The 20102-nt window shown below is 47.0% G+C and overlaps 1 protein-coding gene across 1 annotated transcript; it reads left to right on the top strand.

The window, feature by feature from the left end:
- Positions 1-304: 304 nt before the first annotated feature.
- LOC122014404 (pectinesterase-like) lies at positions 305-15060 on the top strand. Its single transcript, XM_042570632.1, has 2 exons — positions 305-1346; positions 14237-15060. The coding sequence occupies exons 1-2, from the start codon at positions 422-424 to the stop codon at positions 14923-14925; spliced, it is 1614 nt and encodes a 537-aa protein (XP_042426566.1). The 5' UTR covers positions 305-421; the 3' UTR covers positions 14926-15060.
- The last annotated feature ends 5042 nt before the right edge of the window (positions 15061-20102 follow it).

Below are 20102 nucleotides of genomic sequence, written 5' to 3'. Positions count from 1 at the left end.
GTCTACAGATCAATCAGTAATTCTCGATGAGTGTGTCGTGACAAATTGTCACGACGAATTGTCACGACAAATATCATTCCTCTATAAATATATATGTTATTGATTTTCATGCAAAAGTTACGTATATTCTACTCGTTTTGTTTTTTCTTTTCTTTTAGCGTTTTGCTTACGCTGTCCAAATTTAAAATCAAAATAGACAAAGTCACGTGAAAGTTTTCCTAAGACTAAAATTAAACTCTAGCGGCCCCATCCCTGCTAAATCGTTTTCTCACACGATAGATACACACATTCTTATCTCGAGTCCAGAGAAATGATAATAATGGGCTGTGATGAATGAGATGGGATTCCATCGACACCAGTCATTAAAAGCATTACTCGATTCTTTAGCTTATCTACTTTAATTGTTTCAAAGTCGAGTTCCATGGCGATCTTTAGCAGCAAGCTCGTCCTTTCATCCATTGTCCTGATCTGTTTTCTTTTTCCGGCGCCGGCAGTATCCACAGGCATCGACCACTGTGAAGGCACTCTGTACCCGGAGCTCTGCGTATCCACCCTCTCCGCCATCCCGCACATCCACGCCAAGTCCCTCCCTGACGTCATCTGCGCCACCATCAAAGCCTCCGAGACCGCCGTCAATGCCGCTCACAAGAACTGCTCCATCTACCTCCGCCACCACAGCTACACCCTCGATGGCCGCCAGCGCTACGCCATCACCGACTGCCTCGACCTCTTCTCGCAGACCCTCAACCAGCTGTCCGCCGCCTGGTCCCACCTCTCCGGCGGCAACGCCTCCTCCCGCGTCGAAGACGTCCGCACCGTGCTCTCCGCCGCCATCACCAACCAGTACACCTGCCTTGACGGCTTCGCCTACGTCGGCCACGATGGCGGCTACCGCCAAGTCATCGAGGGCCGGCTCTACCACGTGTCTCACATGATCAGCAACTCCCTGGCCATGGTGAGGAAGATACCGCGGAAGGTGCCTCGCCGTCGGGAGGCCCTGGAGGGGTACGGCTCGGTGGACGCCGCCAGAGGGTTCCCGGAGTGGGTGTCGAAGAAGGACCGGAGGCTGCTGCAAGCGGCTACGAATGAGACGAGTGTGGACCTGGTCGTGGCGAAGGACGGGAGCGGGAACTTCACGACGGTAAGCGAGGCAGTGGCGGCGGCGCCAAACAACAGTAAGCAGAGGTTCGTGATCTACGTGAAGGCGGGGACGTATCTGGAGAACGTGGAGGTGCCGATGAGCAAGAAGAACTTGATGTTGATGGGCGACGGGATCGGAAAGACGGTGATCAAAGCAAGCAGGAACGTGGTGGATGGATGGACCACCTTCCGATCGGCCACTGTCGGTCAGTAAACTTTAAATTTGAATTCGATCTGTTCTCCTCCTCTGCATTTCCTTAGCTTGCGCTATAAATAGACAAATTCTTGCTCGTGCTTAACCGCGTCCTCTGTAGAGCTTCCAACGTTACGAGAACAACTCGTAGCGCTGCAGTCCAATATTCTTTCGCCCGCAAGCAGCACTTCTCTGTCATCTCCTTTGGCGCCAAATTATAAATTTTGTCACAGATCGGACGAAAAGGACTAATCAATTATTGAAAAAAAATAATATATATTATATATTATACTTGGGTAAAAAGGTGATAACGTTCGCCCCAGCGCTCCCGCCGTACCTTGCCCAAGGCCATCACGAGGAAGGTTAATCATGGTAACCGGAGAAACTAGTGCGCAGTGGGAAGAGGGACACGGGGACCAGGGATTTACACTCTGACTACCCCGCGATTCGAACTCACGATCTCATTGGGCAATCTTCTACGTACTAACCACTCCGGATAACCCCGTGGGACATATTATATATTATACTTGATGCGGTGACAAGGGGTCACCAAGTGCGGGTCAAGGACCAAGTGCAGGTCAAGGATATATAGAAGTAGTAGATGATGTGGAAATTAAAGTTAAGATCAATATAGAGGTCCAAGTCAAGGCGGTTAATGACAAAAAGTCAACGGACTCACCAAAGGTGGGCCGAGCGGAGATCTACTGCAATGGCCAATCGGACATAAGGTGTCTGATCGGCAAGGGGCATATTCGAGCAGAATGCTCGTACAACCAAGAACACTACGGCAAGAACATCAGATGCTCATCACGGAGCGGAGGAACGTTAAGACAATCAGAGTGCTTGTCCAGTCGGACAGAAACAATCAACTGAGCCAAGGGATTATGAAGAAGATCGGCAGGGTGGAAATCCCGACCAAGTGGCTCCCTCGCTCGGCTAAACAGTGGGACCCCTCTCATATCTTCTAATATTCTTTTGTGAGATAATGTCGTTGACAATGAGGCATGATCAATAGGCGGATCGTATGATGGAAGCTTCTATTGTCTTGTCAGGATTTGCATGCCCTGTTAAGATATGATGCCAAAACCACTTTTCTAACATGTCCTTTCATAGGATAATTTGGAAAACATGCCCACGCCTTGAGGCGCGTGCACGTCGCCTGCTGAAGTGCTATATAAAGGGGGTCCATGCACCGGTGGAGGTACGTATTATTCACTATTTATACCTGTGCTTACTGTTACTCCACTTCCTTCCATTTTTTTTGTGACTGACTTAAGCGTCAGAGGGATAACGCCAGGGACCTTGGCTCGACATTGACGTTTCTTGTATTGTAGAGTGGAGCGAGGTCTACAAGCAGTCAACCCAGAAGTCACATCCCCAGTTAACCTTCTTCATGATTTTCGGACAAGGTCATATTGGCGTCGTTTGTTAAAATGTAGCCTGTATCCGAAACGCGAAGATGGAGGACGTTGGACAACTCATGACGGTTACATTAACAAAGGAGGAATTAGATATACTGATACAAGCCCGAGCAACATAAATGGTAGAGCAACAACAATAGTAGGCGCTGGTTAAGCGCCAGGTACATGAGTCCGCGACATTAGCAGCGGTGCAGTAAGACGGATATAGAGATCAAGCGGAACATGTATCCTTTCGAAGCTAGAAAAAGAAGCCGACCGACACATATGGGGGCACACCTAATACGCTGATCCCCTTTCATCGCGCGTTGTTCTAGATTCCATTAGAGGAACAGTGCTAAGTTGACAAAGAATCAGGATCCTCTTCTGACGATGCACCCGTTAGGGATGCATTGAAAGGGAAAGCACCAAGAAATGATGATTCGCCCGAGTGGATCAACCGACAGTTCTCTCAGAGGATCCCTGGATAACCCCTGCATTGACATTACATCCCACTAACGATTGGGGAATACAATGGAATGACCGATCCGGGTGACCACCTGGCCATGTTCGATAATGCGGCCACACTTTATCAGTACACCGACGGAGTGAAGTGTCAGGTCTTCCTCACCACCCTTTCCAGATCAGCGCAGCGCTGGTTTAGACGATTGTCAGTCAGATCAATCGGCCATGTTCGATAATGCGGCCACACTTTATCAGTACACCGACGGAGTGAAGTGTCAGGTCTTCCTCACCACCCTTTCCAGATCAGCGCAGCGCTGGTTTAGACGATTGTCAGTCAGATCAATCCATAGCTTCAAAGACTTCCAAGCGGTATTCTTGCACCACTTCACCAGCAGTCGTCGCTACCAGAAGACAAGTGTTAACATGTTTGCATTGAAGAAAGGGCCCAAGGAGGCACTGAGGGCCTATATTAAGCGGTTCAACTAGGTGACAATAGACATTCCATCGGTCTCCTTAGATATATTGGTAAATGCTTTCGCCCAAGGACTTACCGAAGGGGAATTCTTTCGCTCCCTCATCCGAAGGCAGCCAAAAGACTTCGACCACCTACTTAGGTGGGCCACTGAATACATAAATATGGAGGAAGCCCAGGCAGCGCGAAGGAAGTACCAGCCGAGCATACTAGTCCCATGGAATAACGGTCGACTACTAATCATCAACCACCAAAGGGCCCCCGATCGGGAGTAGCACAGTCGCATACGAAGCTAAGAACATATGTCGTGCAGCATGTATCTGCAAGTCGCTCGAAAACTGTGAAAGGCAAGTCATGGACGTTGTTGTTTTGCTCCTTCCATTAGTTGGTGACGCACAATACATGCGACTACTACAACCTGCCATCGATTTCCCGTCGATAGGCTCCTACAGGATACCGTCGTCGCTCACTGAGTCTCGAGCGATGACATCAACACCAGTCGGACGGGCGAAGTGAAGAAGACAGACTAGCGGACGAACAGCGCCATCGTTAGCCTCAAAGAAGAAATAACACAAGTCTCGTCCGAGCTTCTGTTAAGCAGACTAGACCCTCGGTTCGGGAAGAGGAGAACCAAAATAACACCGCTCGGGGTGAAATCGAAATGATCGCCGGTGGGCCGACCGACGATGATTCCAATCAAACAAGAAAGTCGCATGTTCGGTGACAAGAAATACATGTTGTTGGATGCAGTAAGGAGAAGGCCGAGGGACCTGAGCTCAGTTTTGGCCCCCGAGACCTAGAGGGAGTGGAGATCCCTCACAACGATACCTTTGATCATCCAGACGATAATAGCTAACTATACCATTCACCAACCTTTTGTTGATACAGGTAGCTCGGTGATTATAATCTTTAAGAAGGCATTCGACCAACTACAAATCGACCGGATTGAACTGTAACCCATGATGACTTCGCTCTACGGGTTCACAGGCAATGAAGTATTGCCGATCGGCTAGGATCGGTTGGTCATATCACTAGGAGAAGAACCTCTTAAGAGGACCAGGACAACAAATTTCATTGTGATGGATATGTCATCTGTCTACAATGTCATATTAGGTTGACTGCCCCTGAATGAGTTTTGAGCGGTGTTGTCCACCTTTTGCCAAAAGATCAAGTTTCCGATAGACAACGAGGTGGGTGAGGTTAAAAGCAACCAATTGCCCGCTCGGAGGTGCTACGTCAAGATGGTCAAATCCAAAGCAAGGGCCACGCGGAAGAGCCCCCGTCTAGAAATGAACGCCATCATGGAAGAACCTCCCGTGTTGGTCTATGAGGAAAAGGAGGTTCAGATCCATCCTAGCTGATCAGAAGCCACTACATTTGTAGCTATCGACCTGACAGATGAGAAGAAGGTAGAGCTAGTCGCCTGCCTTAGGCGAAACCATGATGTGTTCGCCTGGTCAACACACGAACTCCCGGGCATCTCGCCAAGCATAGCTCAGCACGAGCTTCATGTTCAACCAGACGCTCGACCGGTGAAATAGAGAAAGAGGGACTTTAGCTCGGAACAGAATCAAATTATCCGAGCGGAGATAGAAAAGTTACTAGAGGCTAGTCACATTCGTGAAGTACAATTTTCGAGCTGGCTTGCCAACGTCATGTTGGTCTCCAAACCAGGTAACAAGTGGCGAGTCTACATTGACTTCCATGATCTGAACATGGTTTGCCCAAAGGACTTTATCCCTTACCTCGGATAGACCAAATGGTGGACTCCACGATGGGGTGTGAGTTGATCTGCATGCTCTACGCATACCAAGGCTACCACTAAGTGTCGCTCGCTCATGAAGATCAAGAGAAGGGCAGCTTCATTACGGTCGATGGGACATACTGCTACAAAGTCATGTCGTTCGAATTGAAGAACGCCGGTGCCACCTATTAAAGATTGATGAACAAGGTGTTTCGATGGTAGATCGATCTTAACATGGAGGTATATATCGATAACATCTTGATAAAATCTCTCTGAGCCGCTGACCTCTACGCAGATATCGAAGAATCTTACCCAACTTTGAGGGCATATGGAATCAAGATGAATCCAAACAAGCACCTGCTCGGAGAAAGGAGTGCCCGCTTTCTGGGATATATCGTCACCAAATGGAGGATCGAGGCGAATCTGAGAAAGGTGAAGGCACTGCAGGACATGCCACTGCCTCATAACTTGAAGGAGGCCCAACGGCTGATCGGACGGATCACCGTATTATCAAGATTCATCTCTAAATTGTCCGATCGGAGTCACCCATTCTTCAAAATACTGCACCGAGCGACGAAGTTCCAATGGGACGCCGAGTACAATAAGGCGCTGGAGGAGCTCAAGGAGTACCTTACATCCTTACCTGTATTGACGAAACCTAATATCGGCGAGCCGCTCTGGATTTATTTGTCATCCCTAGAGCATGTGGTTGACTCGGTTTTGGTGTGGCAAAATGGCCTTGAGCAACAACCTGTATATTTTCAAAGTCATATATTAAAAAATGCAGAATCCTGCTACACCAATCTTGAAAATTTGGCATACACGTTAGTACTCGCCACTCGGAGACTCCAACCGTATTTTCTATCACATCCGATCATGGTGATGACCAACAGTGCACTGGGAAAAGTCCTCCTTAACCCAGAAGCGTCTGGATAACTAATCAAATAGACCACCGAGCTGAGCGAGTTTGACATACAATATCAACCGTGAATGGCAATCAAAGCACATGCCTTGGCTGATTTTGTTACCGAGGTCTAGAACGTCGAGCCGGACGAAACTTGGAAGATCTATATAGATGGTTCATCCACCTAGCAAGGAAGTGAAATCAACATCCTCTTGATTTCACCTTGGGAGAATAGGATGCAGTTGTTCGTGCGGTTGGATTATCAGGCTATAAATAATGAAGCTAAATATGAAACCTTGATAGTTGGCTTATAGGCAGTTCGGCATGTAGGAGCCACAAGAGTCCTCATCCACCCAGATTCTCAGCTGGCATCTTAGCAACTATTGGGCACGTTTGAGATAAGTAACACTTGACTCAAGCTATACGCCGAAGCTTTCGAAAAGTTGAAGACTAGCTTCCAAGAAGTAGTTATACAGAAGATTCCTCGGTCGGACAACCAGGCCGCTGATGAGCTGGCTAAGTTAGTTAGTTCGTTATCACCAATCATCATTGATAAGCCGATCGAACAAGTCTTACTGGTGACACACATTGACAAGATGTACGCGATAGAATTCCCATACGACTGAAGGATGCCGCTGATAAAGCTCCTCTGATCGGGTGTCACACCAGCTAATCAAGAGGAAGCTAGTCTGTTGAAAAGGAGGGTCGGACGGTTCACCATGATCGGGGATCAGTTATATAAAAGAGCTTTTTTAAGGCTGCTTCTCAAGTGCATCAAATCGGAGGACGTTGAATATATCTTGCAAAAGGTTCACCATGGCTCCTACGGAAGTCACCTGGGTGGCAGATCACTGGCCCGAAAGATCCTGTTGGCAAGATACTTTTGGTCCACCTTGCAAGATGACGCCGCTCGGACGGTAGCCACTTTCTTGTCGTGTCAAAAGTATCATAATATCCCGCACCGACCCATTGAGGAGATGAAAGTGTTAGTACCCCGAGGTAGTTTTGATGTGGCAAACCAAATTAGAGTTAGGTCCTATTATGTTTTGATGTCCTGTGCCTAAGTATGCAGGAACTTAGAAACACAGGAAGTCGAGCGAAAGATGCAGCTAGCAAAAAAGATGATACGGGAGAGAGTCAACGGGCTTAGTGCGTCTGAGGGACGAGGTGCTGCGGAAAAGTATGCTGGCGGACGAGAAGGAAGCTCGCAACATTTCCAAGGGAAAAGAAGCGGGAGCGGAAGGTTGCTCGAGAAGGCCGAAAAATGAGTTCGGGTGAGTCCTATTCTGGATGATCGAATCACCCAAGCGAGCGGAATCGGAGCAAGAGCCCGAACTAAAAAGTCAATCAAAAAGTTGACTTGATTTGGGCGCTCGGATGGTCTAGGTGCCCAGATCACTTGGGTACCCCTAGGGCGCCTCGCCCAGTGGGGGCCTGAATAAAATTCAACGTGTCGAAATCCGTTGCGACCTGGATAAAAATTTATCCATGTCAAGGCGGTTGGAACCCTTCTAGGAGTCTCGATCAGCGCTATAAATATAGCTTTGATCCGAGTAGTCCAGAATCACTTGTACACGAGTTTCTTTAAGTGTTCTACTACTTTGTGTGCTTCCAACACTTGTAAGAGACTTCTCCACCTACGACGAAAGGAGAATTTGATTAGCCCTTTAAAGTCTTGGATTAACAACCTTCCCGATTGTAATCAAATAAAATTGGTTGTCTCTTTCTTTATTAGTTTATCAATTCTTTTTATACAAGTATTTTATTATTTCAAAAGATTGAGAAAGTTTTTATTTTCTTTTGAAGAGAAATTCACCCCCTCTTGTTGGTCATACGGGTCCTAACAGAAAGTTTCCATGGTGTCTTGTCAGTTCGACCAGTAGGACATGGATATCATTGGACCATTTTCAATAGCAACCGGTCAACGTAGATTTCTACTCATCGCAGTAGATTATTTCTCAAAGTGGGTGGAAGTCGAGCCGCTAGCCAAGATAACCGAGCATATGGTTATCAAATTTATATGACAAAATATCTTATGTCGGTTCGACATCCCTCGCCGTCTCGTCTCAGACAAAGGAAGACAGTTCGCAGGACGGAAGCTCAAGGAGTGATGTGAAGGTTATTGCATTACACAAGCTTTCACCTCAGTGGCCTACCTCTAAAGCAACGACCAGGTAGAAGTCACTAATAGGGAAATCCTTAGAGGGTTATAGGTTCAGCTCGACCATGTTGGAGGCAGTTGGGTCGATGAACTCCCGAGCGTATTGTGGGCTCATCGCATCACACCAAGAGAGACGACCAGCGTCACCCCATTCCATCTGGTTTACGGAGGTGAAGTAGTGGTTCCAGTGGAAGTCAGGGTAGAGTCTGACCGTGTGCAGCTGTAGATGATGGAAACACTGAACAGAGACTCATGAAACTCGACTTGGTAGATGAAGCATGGGATAAGGCCGTCGTCCGGCTCATGGCATACAGGTAGCACATGAAGCAGAACTACAACCGGAGGGTGACCTCAAGATCATTCCAGGTCAACGACTTGATATGGAAAAGAATGAAGCCGATCGACAACGTCACAAAGCTATAAGCCCCACGGGGAGGACCCTATAAAGTCATTTAGAAGCTCTGCTCGGGGGCCTACTACCCGCAAGATGAAGACAGGAGAAGGCTTGAGCGGCCCTAGAGAGCAAACCATCTCCAGCCCTATAGGGTCGGGTGAGAGGTGCGTGGTTAAATCCATATACGCTTGTATGAATGTATGTCCTGTGTGTGTAGGAAGATAATGAATAAAAATCTTAAGTGTTCCAGACTTTTGTGCCACTCGGCCAAGTTAAAAGTCCAGCAGCGACTATAAACTCTTGTCTATTAATCAATAGTTGAGCGACAACTATAAACTCTAGTCTATGGCAACAGTTGAGCGGCAAGTATAAACCCTTGTCTATGTAATCAACAGTCAAGCAGTGATTATAAACCCCTGTCAACAAATCAACAATCAAGCAATGACTATAAACCCTAATCTACGTCAACAATTGAGTGACGACTATAAACCCTTGTTTATATAATTAACAGTTGAGCAGCAATTATAAACCCTTGTTTACGCAATCAATAGTCGAGCAGCAACAATAAACCTCGGTCGACAAATCAATAGTCGAGTGGCAGCAATAAAACCTCGAGTCTACGATAATAGCCGAGTAGCGGCTATAAACCTTCAAGTATACAACAACAATCGAGTGACGACTATAAACTTAAGAGTTGATGACGACAACCGAGCGATGGCTATAAACTCAAGAGTCGACGACGACAGCCAAGTGGCGGCTATAAACCCGAGATTAAAATTAGTGATAAGTCATGTAGCGACTATGAACACTGATCCTACTGCAAATTGGCAGAGAAGATTCTCGCGTACAAAAGTAAAGAGGTCATTCAAAATACACTGAAACAGACGGCCGGACGGCTCGTCAACTAGTTACACTGGCGAGCGGAGGTACAAGAATGCATATTTAGAAAATTTTCACAAAACGCTATAAGGTGGTTAAGACGCTAAATAGTCCCATGGGCCCAAACGGTGATGCATGGAGGAACACTTGCAAAATTTAACAAAAGGAGGAAGCGTCGAACGGGCGTTCATTCATTGACACTTAGAAATTTTTTTACAGAACATCTGGAGAGAGTACAAAAGACAGCCTTTGAAACTGAGAGGAGGGTTACTCGAGATAGTCAAGCACATTGTCCGACAATGACTTGGTCAACTTTTCTTTGTTTATGATCTTGTTGGTCATCACAAGAAAGAGATAACCGCCATTCTTCAGCTATTGGAGGGTTCTATCAATGCCAAAATTGAAGAGGCAAAGCACCCAATCAGTGAGTCGGTCGTTGAAGGGGTCCGAATCGAGATAATCATGCTTGAAAACTTCAAACCGACCGGGCTCTGTATTTTGGTAAATTTTGAACACCGCTCGGGATGCCTCCAACTTGGCTTTCATCAAAGCTAGCTCGGCATCCTTGGCGTCGAGCTGAAGCTTAGCAACCACTTGCTCTTTTGATCGACTCTCCCACTCGGTGACTAGAGCGGCCTCAGCCTCCTTCAGATTTTATGCTAAGACCCTAGCCTCTTTATTTTTAATCTCTAAATTCTCTATGGCACGAAGGTTTCGGGTATTAGCGGAATTGATTTTGGACTCAAAGCTGCTAGCCTGTTTGTTGAGACGCTAAATTCACGAGGCCTACTCGGTACTCTGGTTCTGCTCAACTTGAAATTGTTCGGAGCTCCTGTCCAGATCGGCCTTCAATTGAGCCACCTCTCTAGTCAACTGCTCCAAACACGCCCAGGAAGCCTCTGACGAGTCGCTCAGAGCGCGCAGCTGTTGGACTTCATGCTCTAAAAAAGTTAGCCTTTGGCACATGGCTAGGCTCTCAACCCAGAACAGTAGTAGCAATAAGTTAGTAAGCGCCGAGCAGGAAATAAGCAAGTAAATATAAAAGCAATATACGTACTCAAGTGACTCTCTGAGTATGAATGTCCATGAGCTCCCCTAGGGAAATACTAGTCGCACAGGCCTGAGCATCGTCTTAGACTTGTGGTAGCGGCCCTTGAATCCTGATCCAGTGTTTGGGGGAATGGGGCTAGGCGTTGTCCGGGTGGCGCCACTCATTAATGGGCAAGTAGAGGATGGTCGTTATGTGTCTCTGGCTGCTCGGACCAGAAGACTCAGAAGTCGCTTGGCCTGTGGACTTAAGCATCGGGGATGACAGGATAGTAGATACCTGTGTGGCCGGCAAGGAAGAGTGAGGGGGAATACATGCGATAGGCAGTGCGCATATGGTCCCCAGCGGCAACCCGGACAGAGAAAGTGTCTGGTCGAATGACACAGGAGTAGGAATTGGGATGACCACCTGCTCAGGAAAGGCGAGTGATGAAGTCTCACCTCGCTCAAAGGAGTGGCGCGAATCGGTACGGACGGGGGTCTGCAAGGTGGAAGTGACTGAACGGAAAGCGAAAGAAAAAATAGTGTTCTCTCTAGTGCTTATTAGAGGTCAGCATTTTTTTTTTCAAAAAAAGACAAATCCCACTTTTGCTTGGAACAAAAAGGTCCTTGGCTCGGACAATTTGGGATAGTAAAAGTAGTGAAATATTTGGGAGACCAAGGGGATGTCGTGCAGACGAAATAGCACGACCACCCCGCACAGCAACCTAAATAAATTAGGCACCAATTGGTGTAGGGATATATGAAAATATTTACACACGACCGAGAAGAAAGGGTGAACCGGGAACCATAGACTGATGCAGAACTGATCCTTGAAAAAGGGTAAAAACCCATCAGGAGGCGAATGAGGCTGGTCATAGGCTGAAGGTATAGTGATTTGATAATTGGAAGGGAAACGATACGTGAGCTTCATCTGGTCAATTTCATCACCATTGAACTTGGACTCAATCGAGGTATACCATAATCTGAGGACAGGCGAAGGAGGTTGAGGGGAGATAGCCATAAGAAATCAAGAAAGAAGCGAGCACGAATTCAACGAAGGAAAGAAAGGAGAGGCTTACTAAGAAAGGTCTTCGGCGAAGATGAGGAGGAAGGGAAGCATCACAGAATGTGCTTCGAGATCAAAAACGCAAGGAAGTGTGAAGACGACGGCGAGTAAATAAGAGCTTATAAAGCCTAGTGAATGATCGCTCTGAGTCATCCGATCAAGGGTTATGAAAAATAAGGACGAGATCTGGTTGTAGAATTTGAAAAGACGCATGTCACATCATCAACGGATATCCGCCTGTCACGTCAAGTGTGCAACGGCAGAGCGTGGAACACATGGTAGCCAGCGACGGGAAGCATTAATGGGGCTTAATTAAAAGGCATGGGCGATGTGCTCGGCCAGAATGGCGAGAGATTTGCACAGTTTTCAAGAAATTGAGATGGTGTTAGCAACTATTACGAGCGCTCATCCAAGAAAGCGACAAGATGTGAAGAAATCGCTAAGAGTCGCTGCCAACCATCCCGATCGTTATAGATCTCTGACCATATGATAGTCAAGCAACGGCTCAAAACCCAGTCTTGTGAAGCAAGATCCGAGCGGCAGCTACACACTCGGGTCAGTGAGATGAAGCAGAACGACGACTAAGAAAATTATATAACCCGATCGGAAGGTCACCAAACACGCTACCTGTTCAGTCTGTCGGACTTACAGCCTCCTTCGACTAGACTTGAGGGGAAGACTTGTGATGCGGTGATAAGTAGTCCACCAAGTGAGGGTAAAGGATGGAGGTAGCAAATGACATGGAGGTCAAAGTTAAGGTGGTCAACGCTAGAGAGACAACGAGCTCACCAAACGTGGGTCGAGCGGAGTTCTATTGTAGTGGCCAATCGGGCATAAGGTGTCTGATCAGCAAGGGGCCTGTTCGAGCAGAATGCCTGTACAACCAAGAACACTACGACAAGAACTACAGATGCACATCACGGAGCGGAGGAACGTTAAGTCGACCGAAGTGCTTGTCCGATCGGGCGGAAAAAATGAGCTGAGCTAGGGATTATGAAGAAGATCGGTTGAGGTCAGCGGGGCGAAGATCCTCGGCCGAGCGACTCCCCCTCTCGGCCAAACAGTGGGATCCCTCTCATATCTCTTAATTTCCCTTTGGGAGATAATGTCGTTGACAATGAGACATGATCAGCAGGCGGATCATATGATGGAAGCTTCTACTATCTTGTCAGGATTTGCATGTCCTGTTAAGATATAATGTCAGAGACACTTTTTTGACATGTCCTTTCATAAGACAATTTGGAAAATGTGCCCACGCCTTGAGGCGCGTGTACGTTGCCTACTGGGGCGCTATATAAAGGGGGTTCATTCACCGGTGGAGGTACGCGTTATTCCCTTTTCATGCATATGCTTATTGTTGCTATGCTTCCTTCCATTTTTTCGGCGACTGACTTGAGTGTCATAGGGCCAATGTCGGGTACCCCTTCCCTGACTCGACACTGATGTTTCTTGTGTTGCAGAGCGGAATGAGGTCTACAAGCAGTCAACCTAGAAGTCACATCCTCAGCTAGCCTTCTTCACGATTTTCGGATAGGACGGGCTAGGGAAGAGGTCCCTAGCGTTGGCCCTTCGACGCTCAAGTCAGTCATCGAAACAGTAGAACGGAGCAACATAGCAACAAGGAAAGCACAAGCGTGAATAGTGAATAATACATACCTCTGTCAGTGTATGAACCCCTTTTATATAGTGGCCCAGTGGCGACTTGCACACGCCTTAAGACACGGGCATGCTTTCCTAACTGTCCTATGAAAGGACATGTTAGAAAAGTGTCTCTGACACCATATCTTAACAAGGCATGCAAATCTCCGATAAGATAGTAAAAGCTTCTGTCGTACATTTCGCATGTTGACCATACCCCCTGTTGTCAGCAGCATTAGCTCCCAAAGAGATATTAAGAGATATGAGAATGGTCCCACTATTCGATCGAGCGGGGTAGCCGCTTGGGCGGGATTCCTCTGCTCGATCGACATGTACTGTTTTTCCCCGCAATGACTTAGTGCAGTAGATTGTTTCCGTCCAACTGGACAAGCGCTTCGGTCACCTTAACATTTGATGTTCTTGTCGTAATGCTCCTAGTCGGACGAACGTTCTGCTCAGACAAGTCACCTGGTCGATCGGACACTTCATGCCCGATCGGTCGTTGGCGTCGATTTCTGTTCGACCATCTTTGGTGGAATTATTAACCATCGCTGATTACCATTGACCAATTTAATTTTAACTTTCACGTCGACTGCTATTTTCGCCTTTGACCCAGACTTGGTGGTCTGCTTTTTCGCCACATCATCTACTATTGTAATTAAAACCATGTTATGCCGACTTTATTGATTGATTGATCAACACGTAATTAATGAATTTTGTGCATTTGTAATTAACACTAATGGTAAATGAGCAGCGGTGGTGGGCGACGGATTTTTGATGCGCGACGTGACGGTGGAGAACTCGGCCGGGCCGAGCAAGCACCAGGCCGTCGCCCTCCGCGTTGGCGCCGACCTCTCCGCCTTCCACCGGTGCAGCTTCGTGGGAAATCAGGACACCCTCTACGTCCACTCCCTCCGCCAGTTCTTCTACGATTGCGACGTCTACGGCACCATCGACTTCATCTTCGGCAACTCCGCCGTGGTGCTCCAGAGGTGCAGACTCTACGCCCGCCGTCCTCTCCCCGGCCAGCAGAACTTTTTCACGGCACAGGCGCGGGAGGACCCCAACCAGAACACCGGCATCTCCGTTCACAGATGCCAGGTCAAGGCGGCCGCCGACCTCTTACCGGTGCAATCCAGCTTCCTCACCTATCTCGGCCGGCCGTGGAAGGAGTACTCCCGCACTGTCTTCATGAAGTCGTTCCTCGACAGCTTGATCGATCCGGCGGGGTGGTCGGAGTGGGACGGGAGCTTCGCGCTCAGCACTCTATTTTACGGGGAATACGAGAACAGTGGGCCGGGGGCGACAACCACCGGCCGGGTGAAGTGGCCGGGGTACAGGGTTATCAACAGCTCCACCGAGGCGAGGGCGTTCACGGTAGAACCCTTCATCGAGGGGGATCAGTGGTTGACTTCCGTGCCTTTTCTCCCTGGATTAGCATAAATAGAATCATCGATCGATCGTTTATAATTAGAGTCTGGATGCTTTCATTAATTAGTTGGGATCTTAATTTAGTTTAGCATTTTGAATAATTTGGCCTAATTTCATGCATGTAATCGATCGCTACCTACTACCTACTTCGGAATAAATGGTTTGATTTCTTAATCATTTTATTTAAGTTCTTCTGTGGAAATGAAAGTGGGTGATCGATCAGGTTTGGATTCTTTATTGCTCCAAATTTAATTGCATTTAATTCTGTTTTTATCATAAATTTGGTCGGAAAGAAATAAACATTTTCTACTGCATTTTACGTTTTCATTTTCTAAATAAATTAAGTGAAAATGTAGAGAAGTGAAATTTGAAATATATATAAGTATGCTTTTTCTTTTGTTTTTCTTTTTCCCCTCCTTTCTCACCTTTTTAAGTATAAGTATTAATTAGCTATTTTATTTCCCTTTTTTTTTTTATCTAACTCAAATTCTATAAAAATACACGCATACAAATAATTTTTTCTCTAACTAAAATTAAAACGGAAGAAGGGGAGTGATGACTCAACAAGAAAGTTATTGTCATATATGACGTAAGGGTAGGATTTGAGTTCCCAAATTATAAGGGTGTATTTAGTTTAAACTAATATTTATAATTTTGATTGTGATTATCAATTAATCACATAATTAAAATTATAAGGAATAAAATATAATTTAATATTTTTTTATTCAATTCTAGATAATATAATAAAAACTTATTTATTAGAAGATTTTAATGTATAATCTAATTTAACCTATATTTTATTATTCTTATTCCATTTAAGTATTTTTACAACTAAATCAATTTGATATTTAATTATTTTTTTTAACGAATAAATTAATAATATTAATGATAATAATATGGTAATAATATATATTAATCCGGTATGAAAGCGGCAAGGTGGAAAGTTGAGGATGTGGTGACTTCGCTGACCGACTGTAGACCTCGCTTTGCTTTGCAAAACAAGTAATGTCAGTGTCGAGCCAGAGAAGGGGTCTCCAACGTTGGCCTTCCGACACTCAAGTCAGTCACCGAAAATAGTGGAAGAAAGTGGAGCAATAGTAACCATAGCGTAAACAGTGAATAACGCGTATCTCCACCGGTGATTCACCTCCTTTATATTGAGCCCTTGTGGGCGACGTGTACGCTCCTCGAGGTATGAGCACGTACTCAAATATATCTTATGAAGGGACATGCCAGGAAAGTACTTCTGACATCATACTTTAACAAGGCCTGCATATCCTTAACAAGACAGTGTCACTCGGTCGAGACTCCTCCGCTCTGTCGGCCTCAGAGAGTTGACAATGGTCTCGCCGCTTGGTCGAGCAAGGTAGCCGCTCGGCCTGGACCCCTTCACTCTATCGACCTCAGTTGCTCTTCCTTCCGGTGGCTGTGTAGTAGTGTGACCTCCCTGTTCGGACAAGCTCTCTGGTCTCCTAAGCGTCCTGTTGCTCCATATTGAGCGTTTGATTATCTTATCATATTATCCCGAGCTGGACGGGTGGTCCGCTCGGGCATGTCTCCCGCCGATCATGCATTGATTGTCTCGATCGACTCTTGCAATCGTCCTCCGTTCACCCTTTGACACCCTGGCGTTGACCACCTTGACTTTGACCTCCACCTTGGCAGTTGACCCCGTGCCAGGTGAGCCTCCTTATATCGCCACATCACAAGCCTCCCCCTTAAGTCTAGTCGAAGGAGGTTGCAAGTCCGACTGACTGGACAAGTAGCGTCTTCCGTGTCTTACACGACCGATTGGATCTTACTTGTGCTCCTCAGTTTCTGATCGACACAAACGTTTTCACCATTCAGCTTCGTTTTGCCAGGCTGGGTTTGTAGCTACCGCTCGAATTGCGCCTCCCAAAGTAGATGGTGCCTCGACCGTTTGGTTATATGTCAATCGATTATCTGTGTTTGGTCGGGACGATGGACAACAATACTTGGTAAATTTTCTCCTTTCCATGCGCTCTCTAGGCTGAGCGCCCTGACGTCATCCAAATTTCTTGAAGACCGTGCAAACCTCTAATAATTATGGATGAGTACGCGACCATACTTTTTAATTAAGCCTTATTAATATCTTCCGCTAGCTGAATGTCACGCGCCCCCACTTTCTACCGCCGCACGTCTGACGTGACAGGCAGATATCCACAGACGATGTGACAGGCGTCATTTCAAATTCAACCGCTGGATCTTCTCCTAGTTTTTCACAACCCAGGATCGGACGGTTAAGGTCGATCGGCCTCGAGGTTTATAAACCTCACTTTCATCGCTGTCTTCTTCCTTCCTCGCGCTTTTGTATTCTTCCTTCTCCGTGACGGTTCACTTCTTCTTCTTCTCCGATGATTTTTTTTGTAAGTTTCTTTGCCTTTTTCTTACTCGAATGTGTTCGTTGTTCTTCCTCGACTCCTCTGTTTTCGATGGCCAGTTCTCTAAAACCCTCCGTCCTTGTTCCTGGGCTCTAGTATACTTCCACCGAGTACAGGTTCGATGGGGACGTTATTGAAAGTCTGAAATTCATCTATGAATTTCCATCCGACTACCAAATTGCTATTCCTTCTGCGTATGATCGGCCACACAAACCACCCGTGGGTATTTTGTGTTTTTTCAAGGACCAATTTATCGCCGAGCTTTGTTTCCCCATTAATTCGTTCTTCTTCGTTGTTTGTAAATATTTTTATATTTCTCTCAATCAGTTAGTGTCAAACTCCTTTAGGCTACTGTGCGTAGTTATAGTTTTGTTCTACCTACACGACATTCCTTTGACCCCTTGGGGTTTTCATTATTTTTGCTACCCAAAATTATCTGCGTTGGGGACCTTTTCGTTCCAAGCCCGAGTGGGCTTGGTCTTTTTTAATAAAATATCGTCCTCTAATAAGCATTGGAGGGACAACTACTTCTTCCTTCGTTTTCCTGAGCGGCCAGACTTCCCGACCAGCTGACAGCTAGAGGTGACGAATCCCCCATCTCTCGGGAAGTACAAGAGTCTATCAGACTTTCTTCAAGCAGCTTCCAGTTTGACCGGTCAGAAATATCATATTCACCGATTGTTGTTGAAGGGCGTCCTTTACATGTTTGGCTTGAGCCCGATCTGCAGATGGCTTCCGTCCAGCCTAGGTATGCTCTTTCTTCCCTTCATCCTTGAATCTAACTGATTTTGCTTTCTTTTTTACATCTCACATCATGTTAAGGACGCGTTTGGCTGGCAAGAGAAAACTTGTGGGCGTGGAGATCAACGCCACGGCAGCGGCTAAGCTGGAGAATCACAACCTGCAGCCAGTCGGCTCCCACAAGGTTCCGCTTGGCGAAGCCGAAGGAATGCAAGCCTTAGCTAGTGAAGGAGGAGCTAGCCAGATGGCTGCTAGTGGAGCGACCGCTACAGCAGATCTTCCTCCCGAGTGGCCCTCTATGCTGCCAATCGCGGTGGCTTCTGAGTCGACCACTTCCGGTGAACCACTGCGACAGCGCAAGAGACACCGCGCGGAAGCGTCCTCTCATTCGGTCACTTCCACCCTACAGACTTCAGCGCAAGGTGGTTCGCGACCATCCTACGAGCGAGGCGAGACCTCCGCAGCTACTCCTCCCAAACAAGAAGCAACAGCGCTCCACACCTCCCTTTCATCCGAGCAGACACTGTCGTTGTTCGGGCTACCATTAGGGACAATTTGTGCACCACTGGTCGCCTTCATGTCACCGCAATCGTTGCCAGCGGCCCAAGTGTCCCGCATCCAACTGGCTCCAACTTCCCAATTTGCGGGCAGAGCTACCTCGGAACATTCTGGCCCGAGCAGCCAGAGACAAATAATGACAATTATCCATTTGCCGACAGATGAGTGGCACGACCCAGATGACATCGCATGGCACACCCCGAGCACCAGATAAGAATCCAAGGGTCTCTCGAGCAAATATGGGCCGATGCGCGAGCCCGCGTGGCGGTTATTTCTCCGAAGGAGTTTACGAATAGCCATACCCAGATGTCCACTGGGGTTACATTTGTGTTTGCTCGTTTTTATCTGCTTGACCCTTACAATTCCCTAGTCATTTTAGTATTGGGTAGAGAGTCTGGTCATGTGCCAAAGACTCTCATATTTAGAGCACGAAGTTCAGTAGCTGCGCGCTCCAATCGACCAATCAATAGCTTCAGAGGCATGCGTGGAGCAGCTAATTGCTGAGGCTGCTCAACTGAAGGCCGATATGCAAAAGAGCGCCGAGCTGCTGGAGGCTGAGAAGGGCAAGAGCGCCTAGCAGGCTTCGCAACTAGCGAAACTTAATAAGTAGGCCAGCTCCTTCGAAGTGAAGATCCTTTCGGCCAATACCAGGAAGCTTCGAGCCATCGAGGACCTAGAGATCAAAAACAAGGAGGCTAGGATCCTGACTCAAAACTTGAAGGAGGCGATTGCAGCTCTGGCTATTGAGCAGGAGAGCCGATTGGCTGAACAAGCAGTGGCGCAAGAACAGCTCGCCGCTAAGGATGCTGAGCTAGGCACTTTGAAGGTAGAGCTAGAGGTTTCTCGAACGACCTTGAAGGAGTATTAGGGCAAAGAGTCCAACCGATTTGAGACCCTGAAGCAGGATTACTTCCGCTCGGACCCTTCAACCTCTTCAACCTCGCTATTGATGGGACACTCGACCAACTGAAGGGAGGCGGCTATATTCCATCCATATTGACTAACAAGGTCATCAGTCGGGATAAGTTGACCAAGCCACTACCCGATGATGTGTTGGACTACCTTGAGTGAACCCGCCTCTTGCGAAGTTTGCCTCTTTTTGTACTGTCCCTGATATCTTGTAAAATTTTTCTAGGTGGTAATGAAAGATCACCCGCTCGGCATGCCTTTGTTTATTTGAATATGTCTATTCAAGCATCGCCATGCGTCGTCGTTCGACATTTCCTTGCTTGTTTGATTTTGGCACTTGTTTATTCATGCGTTGTCGTTCAGGCTCGAGTAGGACTACGCACCACTCACCGTTTTTATGGAAAAATTCTAAGTGTGGCCCCATGGCCTACCGATCGGCGATGTAACTAATCACTGAGATGTCCGAGCGATCACTTCAACGCCGCCGAACGTCCTCATTTTAGTGAAAATTGTTACTTCTTGGAGAAGCACGTTTCTTGGTCGACCTTATCTTCGGCTTATATATTCATCGATCACCTT

This window comes from Zingiber officinale, chromosome 8B (assembly GCF_018446385.1).
Source record: "Zingiber officinale cultivar Zhangliang chromosome 8B, Zo_v1.1, whole genome shotgun sequence".
Taxonomy (NCBI): Eukaryota; Viridiplantae; Streptophyta; class Magnoliopsida; order Zingiberales; family Zingiberaceae; genus Zingiber; species Zingiber officinale.
Note: the sequence above shows the minus strand (reverse complement) of the source record. Positions and strands in the feature narration are given on the sequence as shown.

Excerpts from the sequence above, each read along its gene's own strand:
- LOC122014404 (XM_042570632.1), top strand. The coding sequence starts at position 422 with ATGGCGATCTTTAGCAGCAAGCTCGTCCTTTCATCCATTGTCCTGATC. Across the intron at positions 1,347-14,236 it reads CTTCCGATCGGCCACTGTCG|CGGTGGTGGGCGACGGATTT; the intron begins GTCAGTAAACTT and ends GTAAATGAGCAG.